Source organism: Lates calcarifer, linkage group LG17 (genome assembly GCF_001640805.2).
Source record: "Lates calcarifer isolate ASB-BC8 linkage group LG17, TLL_Latcal_v3, whole genome shotgun sequence".
NCBI lineage: Eukaryota > Metazoa > Chordata > Actinopteri > Centropomidae > Lates > Lates calcarifer.
This window is the reverse complement of record NC_066849.1, coordinates 10,420,671-10,443,993: the sequence shown is the minus strand read 5'-3', so window position 1 is coordinate 10,443,993 and position 23,323 is coordinate 10,420,671. Positions and strand designations below refer to the sequence as shown.

Here is a 23,323-nt window from a genome sequence, read left to right as displayed (position 1 = left end):
AATGGACAAGAATAGAAGCCATGTTGTGCCGGGTGTTTAATATTCCACATACATCCAGTCCCCATAATCCCCTGGTGACTGGACGGCAGCGGGACTCCATACGGTAGATTGAGGAAAGAGAGAGAGAGAGAGAGAGGGAGAGGAATGCATGCATTTATGTGAGACTTGATGCGCTACAGCTGCTCGCCTGCTACCACAGGCTTCAACATCGAACCAGGATAACTTCAACAGAAGGAGCCCACAGCCCGAACAGACAGGCCATGTGTGTGTTTGTATACATACATCTGTGTGTGTTTGCAACCATGTCTCCTACACTGTAAAACATCATGCAGAAATGTTGAAGAATAAACTCATGTTTTCTCACTGACTTAATGTAAGTTTACTCATTTCAAGTTAAGTTGACTTAAAATTTCTAATTTCCTCTGACTTAAAATCTTGTGATGACTCCAATGAATGCACAGCTGAGTGCTGAATAAAGTCATTAAGTTTTGCACTTAATGGTGACGTTCAATTTAAGCAACAAGACACTTCTTTATGCGTTATACCTTATGGAAAGATTGTCATTTTGGTTAAATGTTAATAAAGTAACATTTTTCAGTATTTAACAAAGACCATCAAACTTAACTTGAACTTAACCAAATGCTTTGAGTGCCTGTATTATACTTAAGTTGCTATGAATGAATGTTGAATCAAATGAATGACGTTATTTTGCAAATGCATTCTATATAAACATTTTGTAACTTGGCAGATGTATCCATTAAAAACTTTTCCTCATTATGTTGATAAGAAATGCAATTCAAGTGGCACTATAGTTATTTCAAATTATCAGAGTGTTAACATAATTTCTAAGAGACAGAGTTGGTGTTTGACTGAGTTCAGTCTCACCTAACCATGGTTCTGACAATCCAGGGTCTTTGTCCGAGCGATGGGACCGCTTCATCCATAAGAGGATGGGTCTTGACAAAGTTAAGCATGTCATCAGGGAATGAGTTGGATGAATTAAACCTGGATCCTTGAACTGCACAGCCGCCGGGTCTAGGGACAAGAAGTTTCAGCAAAAGTTTAGTAGACGGTACAGAGGCAAAGTGGCGTTCTCATTTCTGACTATTTCAGGCCTCAGTGAAGATATAGTTACGTAATTAAGCAGTCTAGACTGTCTGAGTGTCTCATATTCAGACATATCCTTTTTTAAAAAAAGTAAAAATGACACTGATTTGATTTAGTCAAAAGCTCATATCTGATGTATTTGGATGATGATGGCCTTTAGATTGGCAGAGAACAAGCTCTGTCTGTGTGAAAAATGGATTTCCCATCTCTACATGACTCTCAGTTTACTGAACAAAGTTTCTACATGCAGCTTCTTCCTGCATTCTCCATCACCTGTGTATTTGACCAGACTTGTACCTGGTGTGTATTTCCTCTTTGTGTGAAATCGAAACTCTAAACTAGATATGACCTGTAGCCCTTTCGAACACACTTTCTAAGGTAGACTCATGGCTAAACTAAAATAAAGGTTATTCATAATAGTGTCTCGTTCTCATAGTTCTTCGATAACAACCTGAACACAGGTGCATAAACCGATTAGAGCCATCTGCACCTTGGTTTCGGGATGACTTCATCTGGTACGGGTGTCCAAATAGACTCGGGTGATTTCTGCTCCTTGAACCTCCCATCAAACACTGCCGCCAGCTGCTCCATGTCAAAGGCACACACTGCCGAACCTGGGATACTAAAGAGACAGAGTGGTGAGACAGAGGTAGATTGAAACAGAGAATGTTGATTGGAAAAGTGCTTTGAGCTGATGTGAAATGACTAGTCAGTCCTGTGTCAAGTGGGCTTTGCTTTCAGACAGGGGGACAGAAATAATAAGTGACGGGAAAAGAAAAGATAAGGTAGGTCTGAAAAACAGACAGAAGGATAGAAGTTAAAATATAGACAGTCAATTGTGAGTGTGAGAAAGAGACAGACACCCAGTGAAGATGACAAATTGGATTTGGGCTGTTCATATTTTGACATTCAATGCTTGAACACAAAGGATATTGTTATTGAGACGGAAAGAAAGACAGGATAAGATAGATGCTGTCAACTCTGTGGGCGAAGAATAGATATGCAGCGGATGCAATAGCTAGATTAGGCCCGTGAAAAGATCTTGGCTGGAATTCCTGGAATATAAAACGAAATAGGAAATGAGTCACCAAATATTCTGCCTTTCACAAAAGTGGGGGAAGATTCTCGTAAAGGAAATGAACCCAACAACACGTCCCAGTAAAAAGCCCAGGCACACCTCGGAGGCTGTTTAACTTGTTGTGAACCCTGCTACGGGGACCAGAACATCTGCTCCGAGTGAGTGTCCATAGCCCACACACACACACACACACACACTCCCAAACAAATACACACAGTTACAAGCCAACCAATAGAGACACATTCACACAAAGTTAGATTATCTCTCCACTCAGCCTGATGCTACATTTTTGTGTTATGGCTACAGAGACGACGCACTACAGAGACAGAAATAAAGAGAGCAGTGTCAGGATGAGATAAGGAATGAGTTTTAAAAAAAAAAAAACATCCCATGCTTCCTGCTCTGAGACTCAACTCTCTGCTCTGAATGTGTCCTCATCAATGACTAATGGTGTGTGTGTGGTGTGAGAGTTTGTGACTAAGTGCTAATACCTTAGCGATACACACATATCCAAAAAACCTGAGAGACTGAGTCACCTGTGGCCTGCTGCTACACGATTCCCACACAGAACCTGTCTGTTTCTTTCCCTGTTTACTTCTTCAAAAAATAAATGTCTAACTGGTGATCTGAGGGTCTGTGGTCCCAGTGATTATGAACCAAGACCCAACCGTGTTTCTCTTGAATGCCCCTTTGAAAGCCACGGAAGGGTTTGTTTGGGAAAGCGTTGCCCCGAAGGCAGGATTTTGGGTTGCAGCAGGGAGCCGTTCTCTCCTGATGTGCCCATTTGATCAGGTCACGCCGCCTCCTTCAGTACTTATCATTCATAGGCAGGGATGTGACTCAACCCCGGCCAGCGCGGCGGAGCTGCAGGCGGATCTGCGGACGATACGGCGTCTCTCTAAAGACCACAGGCACCAGATGTTATGTGTGACATGTCTGCCAGCTCTGCTTCGATGCCAGCTTGGCTTCCTTTCTCTACCTTTCCCCCACCCCACCCAGCTCTCTCTCTTTCTCTCTCGCTGCAGGTCACTGAGTTTGCCCCATGTAGGGCTCTGTGTCTGACAGAAGTAAGCCAAAAGGCCTGAGGCTGTTTTTCTCTCTGAATTCTTTTAATCATTCTCATTTTCACTCTGTAGTCGTCTCTCCCGCTTTTGTTTCTTGGTCCAGTTGTGTTGTTTTCTTGTACACAAACTTCATTTTCAATCTCAGCCACCCTCCACACTTGAGACCACTTTCCTTCGTTTACTTTCAAATTTCGCCTGTTCCTCACTGTCTGTTCATCTGAATTTGTCCTTCCTTCACTCTTTCTCCTTGACTGAGGCTGAGTGACAGGCTGTCCGTGCAAGATACATAAGGTGTCCGTTTGAGAGGGCTACTGTGGAGTCCAAAGTACTTCCTCACTATTTAACAAGCTCGCTGACAGCTTGGAATAATACAGTCCTCACAGACACATGACGCCTCATGGGAATAGATGAGGAAGTAGAGGAGAAGGTAGGAGTCAGGGGAGCTTTAAGCCTGATAAACTGAAGAGACTTGTGAAATATAGTATGAATTAACCACATAGGGGATATATATTTTCTGTTAAAATGCTTATACATTTAAAGGTCAGAAATCCCACACACTGAGTCCAATTATCTATACAGTACAATCTTGCCAGTTGGACCATTTCCATGTCTTTGTATATGTTCTTAGATACTTTTCATGACCTGAACTGCTTTTCCCCTCAAGGCTTTTGTGTTTGTTGACTAGATTGACAGACTTGACTTGATTTGTACCAAACTTGGTATAAAGCCAGAGTGGTTCCAGATCCACTTGATCTTCTTTTTTATTTCTTTTCAGCAAAATCAGATAAACTTTTGGCCGCCACACTGGAAGAAACTTTGCAATGGCTGTGGCCTCGTACTAAACTAATGACCCTTAGTCGAATTAACCCAAAATTTATTTTCTTTTTCCAGCGGAGTAATGCTCCACTGGAATTTTACTTAAATGGGAATATGGATACCACTCTGTCTGTGCAGTAAATATGAAGCTGGAACCAGTTAGCTTAGCTTAGTCTAAAAACTGGAAACAGAAGGAAACATTTGGCTCTGTCCAAATGTGAAGAAATCTGCCTACCAGCATCTCTATAGCTCACTAATAAACACATTATATTCTTGTTGAAAACAGTACAAAAACTGAAGTGTAGAAAAAAGGAGCCCCCCACCTCCACCCAAAATGACACTGCAGTTTTAGAGGGGGGTTATGCATCAGACTCTTTCTTGGTCAGGAGCAGTGACTCCAGTAAAAAACAACTTGTTTTAGAAAGCAGATAAGTGCCTTTCTCAAAATGTCAAGCTATTCCATTAAAGTAAGAGGCATCATATATGTATAGTCCTTCCTTTCCTACATCTATCTGATTTATATAGATCAGAATTATTGACTTTTTATTAGTTTTAAAAGTCATGGTCAAAATACCAATACTGTGATGAAAACTATTACATTTTCCAATTAGGCCTCAAATTCCAGACCCTCTTCATCCCCTGAACTTCTACCCTAGTAGAAGCCTGATTTGGGTTTTTTTTTGTGTGTGTGTTCAAATAACCCAATTTTTCATACTTTTCCCTGACCTTTTCATATCACTTCCCCATGGCTTTTCTCTGCTCTCTGTAACCTGACTTTCCTAGCCCATGTGGACCAGCTAACACTCCTGTAACAACGCTGTATTTCCTTGTGACATGGCTCTGCTGCCAACTACATGTGGTATTCCTCTTCCATACCCATTTCTCTGTCTCCAGGCAGCTACCCGACTATGTATTCCCCTGCCTTCTCTAGTAGCAGGCCCGAGGGGACTAGCTTGCACATCTGCGTATCTTCCTCTGTGCTGCGCTTCTCCTGGCACCGTAAACCTGTTCTCCTCCTGCTCCTTGTCCTCCTCATTTCCCCTCTTCTGCTGTGTTTTCCCAGAGGGACATCCTGCTGTCTGACCCTGTCACACGGGATTCTCCACAACCAAAACCAAACAGGACCTCCCGCTCTCAGGATGCACCAGATTTACTTTACTTTCCATGGGATGTTTTCCTTGCATTCCTGCACGACTCCATTAAGCCTAATGAGCCCACGTCAGTCTGCCCCAGTGGCAATATACATTTTCAGCTGCCAAAACAATAGCTGAATAACAAGAATTGTTTGTTTTTAATACCAGTGCAGCAGGATGACGGTAAGACTTCCATTTGACATCCCGCTGCTGTTCTTTCAACATATACCCACTTATTTGAGTTGCTAAATAAAGCAGAAAATACTTTTTCTCTCTTTTTCTCTCCAGCGGTCCCGTACTGTTATTGCCTGAGCCTCGTTGACCTCTTGAGCATCAGGAGTTTGAGTGCAGGAGGTGCTCAGTAGGAAATCCATGCTCTTCTTTCATTCCTCTTCAAGAGGAAGGGCCTGAGGGCTTCAGAGGTAGATGCACAAAGGAACTGGCAATCTGGGGCATTTTTATACCCTGGAAGCAGTGACTGAGGGATCCCACAAATGCAACTCCATAACAGTTAAGTGCCTGGTATGTGGCTGTAAAATTATGTGGGCACAGCAGGAGATTACTAACTTCAGAATTTCCAGGGGAGATTCTCGGTAGAACCTTGACTCCATCCTGTCATTCCCATACTACAGTCCCATACACGCTGCACTGGGCCAAATGGCAGCAAAGAATAGCTATTCCTCCACTCACAGGTCCTGCTTCATGCTGTTTTCACTGCACGCTGCCAGCCAAAGCAATTTGTCTGGCAAGCACTTAGCCAGTGTGGCGCAGTGGGCCACACGGGGGCCAGTGGGAGTTTTGCAGCTCACCTCACACATTCTCTCTTTCTCTTCGTGTTCATTTTCCTCCATCACACATCGCTTTATACATCCATCTAGCCCTTCTCCCTTTCTCTCTGTCTTGGCTGGAACTTATTCAAAATAGGACCCAGTAGCAGTTTACCCAGGCAGGGGCATGTATGTGTGTGTGTTCAGCTGGTTCTCCTCTGTGGCATGCTGTAAATGCTGTTATCTGGGAACCATTGTAAGTGTGTTTGTGTTTGAAAGTGGGAGTGTGTGTGTGTGTGTGCGAAGCATCCATCTGTCTCTGCAGGCAGTGGCCCCCTCTCGCAGCATAGCCTTTCCAAACACGCAGATAAGATGCAGCTGATGAAACAGTTTTGGATCTCAGAGAGCTGGGGATGCACGTGTTGTCCATTATTGACTTCCTCGTCCTTGAGTTTCTCTTCTGTCTCCTCCTTTATTCTCCTCTGTGTCCTTTTGCATTTACTTGCTCAGTGTCTCTTTTTTCTCTCTCTTTCTCTGCTGTCTCTTACTCGGAAGTTGGAAGCTCACTGCTTTGAGACACTGTTCTGCAACTGGTAAAGAGCTTTATTTTTATCCTAAAAACACAGGGATTGGCATTATACTGGGACTGACAGGTGATAGTTTTCCTACAGGCTGCAATTAAATGAGAGACTGTATTGATTCTAGACCAGAATCAAATGGCAGACAGTTGTAGGTATTTCTAAGTGTCTGCTATAATGTGCATGTACTGCCAGACACACTAAGTGGTATCAGGGCCATTAAAGTGGTGTAGGGTGAGTGGGCCATCACAGAAAAGTATACTGAATTCTTTTCTATGATTTGAGCCACTTAGACTGCAATATGCTGTAGCAATACTTTATTTTTATCTGTTCATCTTAGTGCAGCCTGGAAGATGCACTGGAACACACTATATCCAGTATTAAAATAAAAAAAAAGGTAAATATCTTCAAATGAAGCACGATGAGCAGAATACTCAGGGAAGAGACTTCTCCCACTTATCCCCTCATTTTAGGCAAAGTTAAAACTCAACACTAGACTGACTTGTGAAAACGAGTGGCTGACACAGGAACAACTCTTTATTTGGTGCATCTAAAGGGTCAGAAATGTACTGTATGTGAAGCTCAAATAAATATTTTTGTCACATTCCCTTTTTTTCTCTGTTGTTCAATTTCTCTATCTTTCTGTTTGTGTTGTCTTTGGCTCTGCAAATACCCTCAGCCTCCAATAATCCCCCATTTACCAGGCAGAATCTCCTCTCTCCTCTCCTTTCCTCCGCTCTCCTCCCCTCTCACCTTTTTTCAATTTAATCTTGTCTTTCAACAAATCACCCTTTTGTCCTCAATGAAAAGCATTCCATGTGTCTTAAATTACTCTGTACCCGACAATCTTGACCCCTGCACCACCACGCCAGCCTCTTTCATTTCTCTGGAGCTTTGCCTGGAACTGTAGGAAACCTTGCTCTTCCCGGCTTCATAGGTGAAGGAACAAACTCTGGTGGTCCGTGGATTCTCTAGGTGAGCCCTGTGAGTGCAGCTACACACTGGGCGTCTATCCCAGTCTCCGTGGTAAGCATGTCAAGATGGATTCTCTATGTCTGTGTATTTCTTTTAAAAACAACTCCACACAGTGTGAATCCCCCTTTGTCTCTTTGACAGGACATGGATTGAAATCTCTCCACTTCAGCCCTCACAGTCACACACATTGTCACACACGTATAAACAAATATAGGTTCTTATTTGAAGGCAGAAAGGTTGAGTATTGATCTAAATCGGTGATCGTGAACCAGGATCTGCCGTTGCTTGGGGGTATATGCAAAGACTGTAGAGTAGTAGTAAGTAGCAGTAGTAGTAATTTGAAAAAACTGAATATTGAGTCAGTTGGAACAACTGAACTCTAAGTTTGTGCAAGCTAGTTAGCAAGAAGTAGAAGTGAAATATACTGGAGCTAAAATGGATAAACAGCTCAAACAGAAGGAAAAGAGAAGGAAGGAAAGAAAATAGGTAGGTGATCTTGATGAGAGGGTACTTGAGTTCATCCGAGGTGCCATTCATTGTGTGCACATTTTTGAGAGAAAGTCATATTTGTGTTTTCTGTATCTTGCTTTCAGGTTTGTTTGTTACGTTGCTATTGTACCTGTTGGCTGGCGTGGAGAACACCCCCAGGATGATGTCCCTGCCGTGCATCCTGATGATGGGGCTGGTGGAGTGGAGCAGGTTAAAGTAGAAGTGGGAATCACCGGGGACGGAGCAGTTCAGACGGGCCTTCAGGAACGACGTCCACTGCTTCTCGAGAACGCGCTGAGACCCGCCCTGGTCTCGCTTGCACACACGGGCCACACGTGACACCACCACCTGCGAGGAGTCGGGCCCCGGCGAAGCAATAGAAGAAAAATGAGCGCGCAAAAAACACATTTGCAATATACTGACAGACATATCCATGTTGCAGCTCACATATAACTCCAATGAGAAGCTGGGGAGTTAGGAAATATTTTCCAAGCTCTGGGTTTCATCTTCAAAAAGGTCTATTTAAAAGCTTTTTTCAACTCAGGGGTGATCTCTAAAGAGTCATTTGCATGCTATTTGCAATGCGGAAACCCTGTTTTGACAGATCATTGTTTTATAATGGTAAATTTAAAATCAATTATTCATGAAAATGTCAGCGCATCTCAAAATTGCTTCTTTGAAGACCCTCATCCAAACAACAGTGATGCTGTTTAAGTATCCATTTACTCTGCGTTCTGTAAACATGTCAAAGGCAGAGACCTTGTGCAAGCACTTCTCCCCAAATGTGAATTGCTAATTTATTAGAGCAGCGGGTTTCCTGATGCTGATTTTTTTTTTTTTAATAATGATGTATGCCCAGCTCTGGTAAGGGCAGGAAATATACAGAGTCACAATAAAAAAAGGGGTGGGAGGGGGTGGGGGGGGCCTCTCTCAGGTTAATGCAGACATGAGTTGTTTGCTCACACCGTGATTTGTCGGATTAGATATGCAGACAAACAAATACGAGGATGAAAGGTCAGTGTAGCTGTGGGGAAAAGAGTTGATATTGACATTCAAATAATAGCAGCAAAGAGATGTTAGACCAGCAGCAGCTCCTTTCATGGCGGTGCATTTTAACGACACATTCACATATTCCTCCACAGGCCTTTTAAAAGATGCTCTGAGAAGACCAGCAATTCCTCTGTGTGAATAATGAAAGTTCAGAAGGAAAAGAGAATATGTTTTCATCAGAATGACTTCTATACCTTCTCCAGGTAATTGAACTCCATGGCTATCTCTCTGAAGAAGAAGTAGATGTGAGGTCCCCACTCCACAGCGCTGACAAAGTACGGCTCTATATTGTGAGAGAGAGAGAAGTAGTGAGAGAGGGAGCAGAAGAAGGGGGAAGCACATCAGGTTGGAGAGGTGCGCGGAGAGTAAAGGTTTGATGAAATATAGATGGGGCATGAGAACGCATATAGCAAACACTGTCTCCATTTGCGAATGCATCACTCACTCCCATGACACAGAGGTAACATGAGGGCAGTGAGAAAGAGGCAGAGGCCGTGCTTAATTTCATTACATGGTGAAAGGGGATTTCACACCAAACAATAAGCGCATTATGACTCCCTGATGTTTCTGAGAAATGAGTTTCACGCTATGCATTTTGGTGCTATTACACCCGAGACAGGCTACAACCTGTATGTCTGATATTGTGTTTTTCATTTTGTTTACTGTCCTGCTGCTGTCATTGGGTTTGACTGCAGACCGACCGTGATGTGGAAGGTCCGAACTCTGTCAAGGAGCTGAGAGTTTGACAGCTTCGTGTCCAGCGACCTGGAGACAGAGTTGTCAGCCTGCTGACTCAGCCCTCTGCTACTGACACATGTTATCGATCCCGCAGGCTGCTAAGTGACGCGGACGCTCGCTCAACCCATCACACACTGACGACAACATCAACAACAGACATGATGCTGACAAGAAGACATGCTTGGGAAAATTACACTAATGCGTCCACACTTGATAAAACACAAACAAATGTAGCTTGACAAGCATACAAAGGTATCCACACGCATGCACACACACACACACACACACACAGGTACCTCTGAACCACTTGGAGTCGTGCTTGACGGTGCGCAGAGCGGGACTGTCCCCAAGGCTACGATAGATCACCGCATCAATGGCCAGGAAGTCCGTCACTGTGGCTGTAAACAAATTCCCCTCTGGCACACAAAAAAACATACACGCACACACGCACACACACACACACACACACACACACGCACACTAGTGAGTTGGACAGCCTGTCAAAGCAAAAGCATGACAGCAAACCATAAAGCGGAAGTCGATGTTACCATTTTCTGAGAGTCCTGCATCATGAGGATGACATGACTGACCAGTCAACAATGTAATTGTAGTTACATAATTGCAACTTTGCCAGCAGTCCCACACAAAAAAACAGTATCTTTTTTCTATTGCCAACTAATATGAGATAATAGGTAGATGGCTGAACAGTAATGGCTCTCTGCAGTTTCAGCCACACAACACTGTTGATTTGATTATAGTGAAGTGTTTAAATCTGATGGAGTAAACAAAGGAGATGAATAAAACTGAAAAATCACAATGGCTCATTTTTGCTGAGCTTATGTAGCGTATTCAAGCATCAAAATATCCTTCAGAGAGTAACAATGATATTCCTCAATGATATTCATTTCTGCCCCCACTAAAACTAAGTGTGTGACAGCACGAAGTGTCACAGTGATGTGCGATTCACACATAGGTGAGACTTTAACAACAAGACTAAAACTAAAGGTGTGTCTTACCTGCAAATCGAGCTACATTGGCATGTTTGGGGTCGTATGGGCATCTCGCCATCCCGCTGATCGTGTCTCCCACCATCTCCAGAGTGTCTCCCTGCACACATAAAACACACACAGACGCACACATCAATCAGCAAACTCCAAACAATATGAATGTGTCTACAGCTGCATTATGAAAACAAGGCACAAGAGAATGGCAATTAGGGAGTGTTACCATAAGTGCAAACTAATGATTCACTGGTGGCAATTAGGCACAGCGGCAACAACAAGAGTCACATTCTCATACATAAATAAAACGGATAAACACACACGCGCGCAAGTACAGACACACAGGGGTCCACCCACATAAAGTCACGCTGATGATGATCCACACAATTTTCCTGCTCTCACACAAACATACCTGCATATACAGTGAAATCTCTGCACCCCTCTCTCTCTCTCTCTCTCTCTCTCTCTCTCTCATTTTCACAAACACCTCCACAAACATACACTTAAAAAGAAGCCTCAAGCAAAGTATTTCAGCAGCACAGTCTAAATCTCCCCCATGGTTGAAAATGAAATAATTTATAGGTGTCATTTCATTAAAACCCGGCTATAAATAAAACAGTAGCTAGCATCCCTAACTAGTCCCCAGAGAAACAGACAGCCTATCAGGCAGAGACAGGTGTGTTATACACCGCTGTAGAATGTCATTAGTGGCTGACAGATAATGGGCCAGGTATGTCTCACTGTTCCACTGTTGCACTATGTTTGAAATGTGAGAGACTGAAAATAACACTTATCTGAAAAAGCCTTTGATAGTGAAAGGATCCCCCCCCCCTCTCTTTTTCCTCTTCTCTCCAGCTCTACTGCCTTCATCCCTCATTTAATATTCCTGCTGAATGATGTGAAATCAGCCGAGCTGATGATTAATATTTATGTGTAGTTTTTCTTCCACAAGTTTGAAATTGTTACTGTAATCGAGCGAGACAGGGATTGGTTGAGAAGTGGAACACATTCGTCTGCATGGTGGAGGATTCAGGTCTGACAAATGTATTTTGGACAGAGAGGAGGAATTATTCAGAGTACACAACTGTTTGAATCAGGTCAAGCGACACTTACACTTGTAGCTTGAACACTGGTGTCTCTTAAATTGTTGCCTCTGTGCTTTCTTATCCACTAGCAGGAGAAATCAAACCATGCAAACAAGTCACGTCTCCACCAGTCTCTGAATACCCTCCTCTTCCTCTGCCCCTCTTTGTGTTCGTCTTGATTATCTATCGTCTCTGACTCTCAATGATAACAAGCTCAGCAGACCACAAAGTTTAACCACCAAGAAATAACAACTGTTGTATCTCAGGGAAACAAGGCACTGGAGCTGCCAGACAACAGGGATGAATAACTCCTGAGGAGGAAGTCAACACCGCTGCAAGTGCTAAACAAACAACTTTAATCAAGCTGTAAATTTTCACCTGAACAAGCATACTAATTGTACTGTGGAAGCGAGTCCTCTCTTCTGGAGAAATAGAAAAGCTGTTTATCAATGACGTCAAACTAATCACATGCAGTCACAGGTTTGGGGATAGGTGGAGCTGTAATGGAGGTAAAGGTGTGAGCATGTTTTTAGTCTTTACTTACAGTATAGTTGGCGCAGAGCGGGTTGAAGGCGTTGGTCCCACACACAAACAGGCCTCCTTGTCTGCTGAGCAGCACCTTCATGAAGTTACGGCATTCATCCTGCAGGAAAGAGTGAAATAAAGAGATGGAGAGCTTAATATGCAGGAGGGGTAAAACTGAAGAGAAGAAAGGCAGAGTGAATAGAGGAAAAACTGAGTTTATTTTTCAGACCCTGATTATCCAAACCGCTCTGTGAAATGAAGCTTTTCAGTTGCCTGATGTGTGGAATTATCACGCCATTAACGCTGTCAATCATATTGATACAGTCTGAACATAGCCCGCAGAGACTTTAAGTGTCTACCCTCTTCACACATGCACACACACATACACAGTCGCTGTTGATTGACAGATGGTAATCCAAACCAGCCTCAGGATTTTAAAACAAGCAACAGATTCAAGGCTAATTTCTCCACCGTGAGGTGTCAAACTGCATGAAGCCCATCTAATGACTAAATAAACCTGAGTCACAGTTTCATTCTTCCATGCTCATTCTTTGAAATGAGAAGTCGTGTAAGCACCACATGACTTAATGGCTGTTTTTCCCCACAGGGCCAGACAGTAATAAATGTTGGTTTAGTGAAACAGAGGAAAATGATATTCAAGCTGATCTCCTGCCTCGACAAAAGTATAACGTGTCAGTGTGGTCATGGCAAAAGTTACTAAACACATATATGACATACACGTTACACTGCTGTGGTGATCACACATTTGTGCCATGACTGGTTCAGTTTAGTTATCTATTTCAACCATTTAACTTCAACCATTTATCCAGAACTTTAAACTAAATATTTAAAATGTGTATCCATTACCTCTAGTTTTTTATTTCAACAACATATTCAATACTTTTGGCTAATCTTTAAACATTTAGCCATTATCTAGTTTTGCCATTTAGTCATTACTTTTACCTAGCTAACTATTTTACCATTTCAGCATTATGTTTAGCTAACTATTTAACCATTAACTATATATCCACCTGTTTTCCCATTATTCTTAGCAACCCATTTCAACAATTTTATTTGTCACTATAGAACAAATATTTCAGAATTTTACATTTATCATTACATTTCCATATTTATTTGAACAGTTTATTTGTTACTTTAGCAAGCTATTCCATTCATTAGCTGACTGTTCAGTGCAACATTAGTATGTAGATGTTACATCTGACACATGTAGATATATTTTCAAAATCAAATCATAATTTCAGTTTTATCAAATTAGTTGAGCTATTTCAAAATGTGTCTGCTTACCCGCCTGTTTATTGCAGTTTAGTATAGTTCCCCATAAAATACATATGTGTATATATGTGGATCACTGACCATTATGGACCAAATGGTAAATGGACTTGTACTTATATAGCGCTTTTCTAGTCATATCAACCACTCAAAGCACTTTACACTACGTGTCCCATTCACCCATACATTCATACTTGCTCTATTTTACAAAGTACTCTAACACATGCACACCCACTCACACACTGATGATACACACATCGGGGGGCAACGTGGGGTTCAGTATCTTGCCGAGGGATATTTCGGCACAGACTGGAGAAGCCAGGGATTGAACCGCTGACCTTCCAATTAGTGGGCGACCCGCTCTACCTCCTGAGCCACAGCTGACCAACCTTTTATTAGCTATTCACATAACTCCTAGGAAAGCAAGAAAAGTGCACAGTAAAAAAAAAGGGAAAATAAGCGTATGAGTGCTTTGTAATTGATAATTCCCAACCTTTTTGGTTGTAAACCCTTTAAAATGAAGCAATATCTACTTATAACCTTTTACCACAGGTTCTGCCTGAGTGTGGACATTAGTTGTGAACAGTTTGATTAAAAAGTTAATTTTTTTCCTGAGTTGTTTAACCCCCCCACCCGAACCCCATGGGGAGTCTTGATCCCAAGCCTGGGAACCACTGTCTCAAGGGCTTTACAACCAAAAGTAACATGATAATAAACAAACAAAACACCTGTCAACACGGCAGTGAATCTGCTTGTGCAGAGGGTTTACATTTTTCCATGAGTATTAAACCTGAATTCCAGCCATGACCTTTGACTTTAAAAGCTAAAAGGTACCGACAGCAGTATGTCTCTGCAAGGCAGAGTTGGCCACCTGTGTGAGTGAGTGTAGAGTGACTGGTGATGTACAGTAGATCACTGGAGGAGGGCAGGCAGCAGCCCCCACCCCAAACTACTCTCACAGCCAGGATGGCACCAGCTCTGCCACACACACACACACACACACACACACGCACACACACACACACACACACACACACACATACACACACACACACTTACTCACACCAGATGGGGTCTACATCAAGACCACCACCTGCCCTGATGTCATTGGAAAGAGAAGTAGGGCTGAAGCAGAGGCGGCAGTGGTGGTGATAGCGGGTATGTAGAATGACTATGTGTATTTGTGTGTGGAGGAGATCAGAGGGAAAGCAGTGATATGAGAGCTGGGTGAGTGTTATTCCAGATGCTCCACCCTGCACCCCTTTACCCCACCACCTTCCCACTCCACTCCCTGCAGGGTTCTCATTTTTCAACAGCAAAAAAACAGGAAAGAAGGAAGTGTTCTCATGTGTGAGTGTAAAGAGTGTGTGTGTGCGCGCTGAATGCAGGGGGTGCGTCGGGTGCGAAGTGTAAATTTCTAATGGCGCAGCACTATGTGACAAATTGAGAGGCGACAGCAGTAGTATATGCATGTGTGCCACTCCCCCACATAGCAGAGTGTGCTCATCTGTGTCGGGTTCATACAGTACATCTATGTGTGTATGTGCATGTATTTGCATGTGTGTATCTGTGCTTCGCAGCACAGATGCGTGCTCATGTGCGAGAATCATTTGCATGCTGTTTGTCGGTGGGGTTGCAGTCTGTCAGCTTGGTCAGAGCTGTAATCACAAAGCCAGATGAAGCACTCTTAATAACAACCCAGTCCCACTGCCAGCATCTCAGAGAGGGGAGTAAATACTGTGAAGCGCCAAACCACTGCACAAATGTGGGCAATTGGCAGCGCTTGTACACATAAAATGAAACATTTCATGACTACAGGATAAAAACAAGGGTTGGATCCTTTGTAGCATTTCAGCTATTGAGCTTTGATTGCCATTTGCACTTTGCAGACATCGTCAAAATTCATCCCCTGCTGCACACATGCATTTCATTAACCCTTATTCATCAGTTCCAGGAAGTAAATTGGCACTTCCAGGTGCAGGTCCTTCTTTATTAAAGCCCAATTCTGTCAACAGGATTACAGTTTTTCAGATTAAAAAAAAAAACCAAACCAATTATAAAGGATCAGGCAGTGAATCACTGAATTAAACAATTATATATAAATCCAAATGCTGTATGTCCCGGTGCCTCCCTCTTCTCCCCTCTGCCTCCTCCCCTCTCTCTGCTCCCTCACTCCCTGGGCAGAATCCAGACAAAACGCCACCTGTGCTGGCTGGCAAGCCTTTCCAAGACCCAGACGACTGCAGCCCTCCTCCTCCTCCTCCTCCTCCTGCTTCTCTTACTGACAGTGGCAGAGCTGCCTGGGCTCTGAAAAATTAATCTGCAGCACAGATGAGTTACACAGGAGCACGCACCTCAGTGCAAATGTGGACGTAGTTGTGAATGGATGAGGAGGATTTAAGAGTGTTGGGGAGATGGTGCATGAGCATGTGTATGTGTAACTGTGAGCAACTTTGCATATGCGAATGTGCATTTATATAAACTAGACACTGTGCAGTAGGCAGGTCTTTAATCAGTTTCTTGCTCTTGAGGCAGATGTTAGCCAGGCTAGTTCTACTCTGCAGATGTTGACCAAGCAAGTGCATTCCTTGCCATTTGAAATTTTCAGAACAGGCGCATATTTTCCTCAGACACGCAGAAACATACATATCTAAATGCACTCATAGACTTTTAAATGCAAGAGATCACACATGCAGTCAGAGGATCGACAACAAGTTCTCTGTTGCTACAACACGTCTGCTCCAAACAACCTGCATCAGTCAGACACCATTAAAACTGAGGAGGCTCCACCTTCTGCATCTGCTTTTCATCTATTGTCCGTAACTCAACCTTTAGACTGAAAAGATAAACAACCTTTTCATTTGGCCTAAGCCTGGGCTCAATGTTTCCTCTAACGATGAGGCATTATCCCAAAACCTAATGAAGTTGGTGTTTTACCTCTGGCTACAATCAGCGTTCCTGTTTTTGCACTAACCAAAATACAAAACAAGTTCATAGGTTGTAAAATCTTCTGCTCATTTCCCTGATTTAAGAGCAACCACAGCATTTTTCATAGCCTGATAAAATATAATATGTTATTATGATGACCTGCTTTAGCAATGTTCGTACAATAAGAGCCATCTAAGGAAGCACATCGGGGGGTCATATTTAGCAAGCTGCTCCTCTAAATCTCCAAAGTTTCCATTACATGCCTGGCTGGTCCCCTGATGTTAGCGACCAGGGAGAAGAGAGCGTTACTATGCCAAGAGCCGCCATTGAGCCAGAACTCTCCCACACATAGTCAAACACACACACACACACATATACTGTATACACAATACACACTCACACACACAAAGCTTTGGCGAGCCCTCCTCTCGACTCATTAACAACAGGCCTGTCATTTTCAGAAAAATCCCTGATGCACAATCCTGACTGAAAACACAGTGACTCTCCATGACAGGAAGAAAGTGTGTGTATGTTTATGCGCATGGGGGCGGAGGATAAATTAACAGCGGTACCAAATTAGCAGCAATGTGCCGTTCTGAGTGCTGCGGTCTTACTCAGCATGTTAAAGCTAATCCGCGTCCCTCTGCAACCTATCTTCCTTGTTTGATGGTAATTCTGACTGAACATACCACAGGCCACAAACAAACATCAGACACCAGAGGGAGGGAGAGAGGAATAGAAAGTGAGATAATAGAGATAGGAAGAAAAAATAAAGACAGAGTCAGGCACGTAGTGAAAGGGTGACAGAGAGAGAGAAAGACAGAAACGTTGCCAGGCCAGTCGGCCATGTGGCAGTCTCAGCGGTGGAGCCAACCTGCAGCAAGACCTACAGCTCATGGGGTCAGCAGACCTCCACTCCCTGGTGGAAACATAGGGACACATAGCAGACATGTAAAAACACACCCACGTGCACACACCTCCCGTTCAATCCTTGACCACAACACTTAACCTGCGTCACCCCTGGACAGCTCTCTGTCTGACAACCCACTGAGAAAACTGTGGCAAATTGCCACATTGACCAAACTGTGATTAATACATGTGATACTGTACACTTGGCTTTTTGGGATTATATGGAGAAATAAGGGCTCAGCACACAGAGAACCAACGCAAGTATTTCATGATAATGATAGAGCTAGCATTTAGTCAGTACACCTTCATCAGGCCAAATGTTTGACCATATTATGACTATATAACGATCAAACATGCTTTCTCATGTAAGCACACATGGGAAATACAGTTCATTGCTGTAGATACAGCCTACAATTACAACATATTACAAAAACTGTGGAGAAATCAATACAGAAAGCCACTGGGAAACCAAAATAATAGAATCAAGTATGAAAAATAATCAAAGGCAAGAAAATGCTGCACAAACATCTGGAGAGCTGACCTGCCGTGATAAAGGTCTGATAACCCATCATTACATCGTTGTATTGGAATGAAGTGTGCAGAGCCTTTTTGATGTTTTTGGCCCTCATGAACCTCAGCGTTGATTTGTGAATGTAGTAATCTTCTCAAAATTACAACTTTTTAACAACCAGCCTCTGGGATATAATATAGGCTGAACTTAAATCAGTCTTGTTCCTAGTGTGGGACAACCTGCAGAGAAAAACAGTAAGGTAGCAAACAAACGATGAACAGTAAAATGTGAAATCAGCTTGGATATTTAATAATATACATCACAAAATGTCCAGCATCAAAAGGCAGGGAAACTAGATACTCCTCATACACAAACCATTGGTGAGACTTTTTTTTTAGAAAAGACCACAACTACAAGAAATGAAAGTGACTCTACATGTGGTATTTAAAATTGATTCATTTAGGAGCCAAAAAAGGCTGTGAAATCAAATCCTCTGACAGTCCAACCCAGAAAAGGCATTTAGGCTGGACGACTGAAAACCCAGAGCTCCTCCGAGAGCATGATTAACGCAATATTGATCAAACAATCTCACTAAGTGCCGCTTATAACGACGCCCAGCCGCTCTTTAAAAGCGTTCTGTATGGAACTGCCTTTGTTTGCATGTACGTGCCACACTGCCGTGGCCTGATGTGTTGGCGCTGGGCCACCTCCGGGGGAAACGTCTCACCCTGCTATCTCTCGCTCTCTTTTGCTTTCATTGGAAGAGAAAGGGAAGGGGTGAAAGAAGCGGAGGCAATGACAGCAAGAGACAATGAAAATGGCAAATACAGGAGAGATAAAGAGACAGCGGAAAGCAAAGGACAAAGGAAAATATGACGGGGAATATGCAGAGTGAGTGACAGTGAGGCAGACTGTTGCGTTCATCAACAATCGTTTGGTCAACACGGGAGAAGAGAAAAGGCAAAAGAATTAGGATATTGAATTTTCAGCCTAATTAGGGAGAATACTATGTCCTTTGTGATCAACCAAGCAGAAATATTTAATTACAAAACCAATTACGAGGTGGCGAATGTATCACATCTGACACAACCGTCCCCCAAGCAGAACAGGACATTTTTGGGAGGTGAGGTGGAGGAGAGAAAGAGGTGGGGGGGTGTAACACAGAAAATAACTCCCTGATATGTTTGTAGAGCTTTTCTTTTTAGTTGTTTTAATGTATGTGTAGGAGAGAGAGACAAAGAGAGGGCGGTTAAAAAAAGACACTTGAAATCATGAATATGTATAACATGTATAATGTAGATGGGGGCTGATGAACCCAGCCACATGTATGCTTGTTGCGTGTATGTATGCAGTAGAGGCAGGAAAAGATTGCTCTTTTGTTAAATATTGAGTTAGCAACAGGGGGCAACAATAACAACACATGTAGCAATCTGATGAATTCCAGCATATTAGCCCCTCAGTAAATACTGTAGCTGGGTGATACATCAAGGCAATATTGATAGTGTGATACCAAAACACATCTTAAATAATGTCTTTTCTAGGTCTTAAAGCCAAATGGCACAAGGTTATGACATAATAAAAATAATTCTATGGTGCAAGAAGGCCAAATAATCAAATGACACTGCACACTTTGGTCCAATTATTGTATCTAACGAACAAGCAGGACTTCATCAAGGTCAGTGTTTGACAAAAGGTTATCCACTAGATTACAATCATATCAAATAAAGAGCACACCTGCAAGTTCAAATGGGGGTTCTTATTAGCAGTTCTTAATTATAACTCCTGAGTGCTTTTGGTGAAAATGAACAGTTAATCATTTTACATTAGATGAGGTATCATTTCAGTCATTAGTTTGGTCATTATATTGATATTACAAAATAATTTAAATAGCTGTACTAAAGCACTAAGTGATCCTCATTTTTTCCCCCCTTCGCATGTCCCTGTCCCTGTGTGGGTCCTCCACGGGTACTCCAGCTTCCTCCAGCAGTCTAAAGACATGCAGGTTAATAGGTGTTAATGTGAATGTGAATGGTTGTTTGTCTATATATGACAGCCCTGTGATAGACTGGCGATCGCTCACACAAGGTCACACATGTGTACTGTACGCATTGGAATAAATATGCATGGTGTCAGCAACCGGCTGCCAGTGGTTTCACACTATTCCACAGAAATGTAGCAATGCACCAACAGTGGTGAGGAACAAACAGACTGCGAGGTAGCAAACATGGATGTAAACAGGTTAAAAATGTTCTAAGGAAATGTATAAATACAGATGTTTTATGAGAAAGAAAATGCATGGTGAAAAAGACTGGATGGAAACACAGGTGTATGTTACATTCTTTGTTGACATCCTGTGCTAGAGAGGCGGTGACTCAACTCTACAGTCATTTCTGAGGCTGTAGCTTGTGTTGCTGTTTTTGCACATGATTACATTACATGGTTTAATGTGTGTACTTCCAACTTTTCCATACTTTTTCATCAATTGTTACACACATTACATTTTAAGCTGTATGAATATGCACAAGAAAACACACACTGACCATAGTGTCTTTTAGAAACCCTGTGCTCTACTGAGTGTGTGTGTGTGCGTGCATGAGTGGATGTGCTTGTGAGTACATGTGTATGCACACACAAGCACATCCATTCATATGTGTCTGAGCCCAGAGAGCTGACTGAGACGACCTGGCAGTGTTCTTATCTCCCTCACATTGCCGTGTGACTCACAGCATTAACAGGCAGCACAGTCATTAGGGGCAAGAAGACCTTTCATATCTCAGTCAGCCCCACAGCTCTCCTCAGGGGCGGCCAACAGGGACCCACGCTACCCCCCCCACCCCAATCCACCCACCCACCTCTCTTCTCCTCGCCTCTCCTCTCCTCTCCTCTGTTTCCTCCTTTATCTACCCCCATCCTCTCTCTCTCACCTCCCTCACCTCCCCTCCTCCCCCTGTCCTCCTCTCAGCCTAGCTTTTTGTCTCTGTCCCTCTATTCTCCATTGTGTTTCTGTCTGGCACTGTCTCACACAGATTTAATGTCAGGTGTTCTCTCAGTGTGTTAAATAAGTCATTTTTTTCCTCTGCCTTCAGGGGACAGAGCCCATGTTTCCCCCATCAACCACAACTATCACCACTACACACACACACACATACAGAGAGAGAGAGTGAGAGACACTGGCTGTTTATAAGTGGCAGACAGCAGTGTGTGTGTGTGTGTGTGTGTGTGTGTGTGTGTTGGAGATACAGGAGGTATTCAGGCGTGGGCTGCTGGTGGCTGCTGGGACGTTTCATCCCACCTCTTCCTCACCGCCTCAGTTTCCTGACACCCACCTGCATTTACTGAGGGCACAAATCGAATTCCAAACTCATGATGGTGGAACAAGTGGTGTATAGGTAGGAGTGGCTTTGTGCCTCTGATCGATGTGTGTGTGTGTGAGAGAGAGTGTGTGTTTGTGTGTGAGACAGGTTAGATGAGCAGGGACAATGAGATAATACTCTTGTTATAACCCCCCTCTTCTTGAGGCTGTGCCAGCAGGCATGACAGTCAGATAACTGGCACAATGAAACCAAAGCTCCAGGCAGAGAGGTAAAACGTGCCATAATTTAGACGATCAAGGTGTGTGTATGAGAGAGAGAGAGAGAGAGAGAGAGCGAGAGACAGAGATAGAGTAAGAAAGAGAGACAGTGTGAGAAAACATTTTTCACCTCTGTTATCCAATACATTTAGTCCATTGTCATTCTACAGTGCGTGATGTCTATATATACTGTCATTTCTCACTGTTTTGGGGCTTTACCGGCTTTCACTGGAAAATATGAGAGCTGAATAGAAGCAGATTGGTTTAAAAGTGATTTTCAGCCCGCTGTGCATTCAAAAATTGTGTTGCATTTCAAGCTGCAAAAAAAGATTCTGCTCATTCCAGTTTACAGCAATTGATGCAATGAAATGAGAAACACCTCAAATACGTTTCTTCGAAATCAATAAATCCGTTCAGTGCAAAGTATAAACTACTGTTCTGTCTCTTTTGCAAAAGTGCTGCTTTGACAGTATTTATGATGAAACTCTTTAAGGCTGCTATAATTAGCAAGTTTTGTTTTTACAAGGGATCAAATGACTGCTTGTATGTGACAGGGGTTGACCAAAAAAATCTATTAATCCAGATGTGATGTGCCATTTTCATGCTATTATTGTGTTATATAATTGTTTTTACTTTAGAGAGAAAGATTGAGAATGGAACTGTTTGAAAAGGATAAATGGAGGAACAGACACTAAACACTGCCTCACCTCATGTTTGCCCTTCATCCTGCAGATCCTGATGTCATTCTTGTTGGACTCCCATGTTCTTTTCTGTACATTAAAAAGCACACAGGTACACTGCTGGTGAGCTATATTTGCTCATCTCTGTCGTAGAAAATGACATTTCCCAACTCCCTGGAAGATGTAAATGCTATGCTTGTCTTGTCAAGAAGGCGCTCACCTTACTGTAAAACATCTCGTCTCCTGCAACAATGTCCAACTCCACACGGAAAAGGTCATCCCTGGGAAGAGGGGTAGAGATAGAGTGGGGCAGTCAGCCAACACAGCACTATGCAAAGCTTAAGGTAAGGCAAGACACTTCACTAAGCAACCCATGTTCCTATGCAGGGGTACTGCTTGGATATAATTGTCGGCTCAGGACAGTGCAAGTCGATGCAGATTTTTCTTTTGGATGAAATCCAGATCAGACACTCAATACAAACTCTGAGTATGGATATTTCCACCACATATTAAATCTGTGTGGTTTTACTACTAAATAATTCTCTACCTTGTGCATAATCTTACTACAGTGCACACAGCTATGTAATGCGAACATATTAGAGACATTTATTCCTTTAAAGTTGATCACACCCGCAGAGATTAGGGAGCAGCTTTACAATGTCTTCCATTTCTCCCAATATATATGAGAAATGGAACCCGACTGCATAATGATGTCTCATATTTCCCCTTCGCCTTTTTGCCTCCTGCTCATTAAACTTGACTTGCTGCATTGAATTTGCTGCCAGGCCCCCGAATTTGGCTTATCAGTCTTATTCAAAGGCCTGAAATTGAATTAATGGATGATTTAATCAAGTTTTTATACTTATGTTTGCACACCCGCACATGCTGCATACACGTGGTCCAAACACCATGCATGTATTCATGCATTCTCACAGTGCTAATCTCCTGCTAATTCTGCAGTAACCTTGGATGTTCCTGTGAAAATGCCCACTAAATGAGAGTTGGACGAGGCAGCTAACAGCTGACGT

General features: G+C 42.9%; 1 protein-coding gene across 1 annotated transcript in view; it reads right to left on the bottom strand.

Annotated features, from left to right (window-relative positions):
- sema6bb (sema domain, transmembrane domain (TM), and cytoplasmic domain, (semaphorin) 6Bb) overlaps window positions 1-23,323 on the bottom strand; it is a 120,553-nt gene that overhangs the window by 33,900 nt on the left and 63,330 nt on the right. Inside the window, exons 4-12 of the mRNA XM_018667361.2 lie at window positions 22,516-22,576; window positions 22,323-22,385; window positions 12,426-12,524; window positions 10,812-10,902; window positions 10,092-10,211; window positions 9,252-9,340; window positions 8,138-8,355; window positions 1,598-1,729; window positions 886-1,035 (exon numbers count right to left, since the gene is read on the bottom strand). Of these exons, the coding sequence (XP_018522877.1) occupies window positions 886-1,035; window positions 1,598-1,729; window positions 8,138-8,355; window positions 9,252-9,340; window positions 10,092-10,211; window positions 10,812-10,902; window positions 12,426-12,524; window positions 22,323-22,385; window positions 22,516-22,576 (1,023 nt within the window). The remainder of the gene's footprint in view (window positions 1-885; window positions 1,036-1,597; window positions 1,730-8,137; window positions 8,356-9,251; window positions 9,341-10,091; window positions 10,212-10,811; window positions 10,903-12,425; window positions 12,525-22,322; window positions 22,386-22,515; window positions 22,577-23,323) is intronic.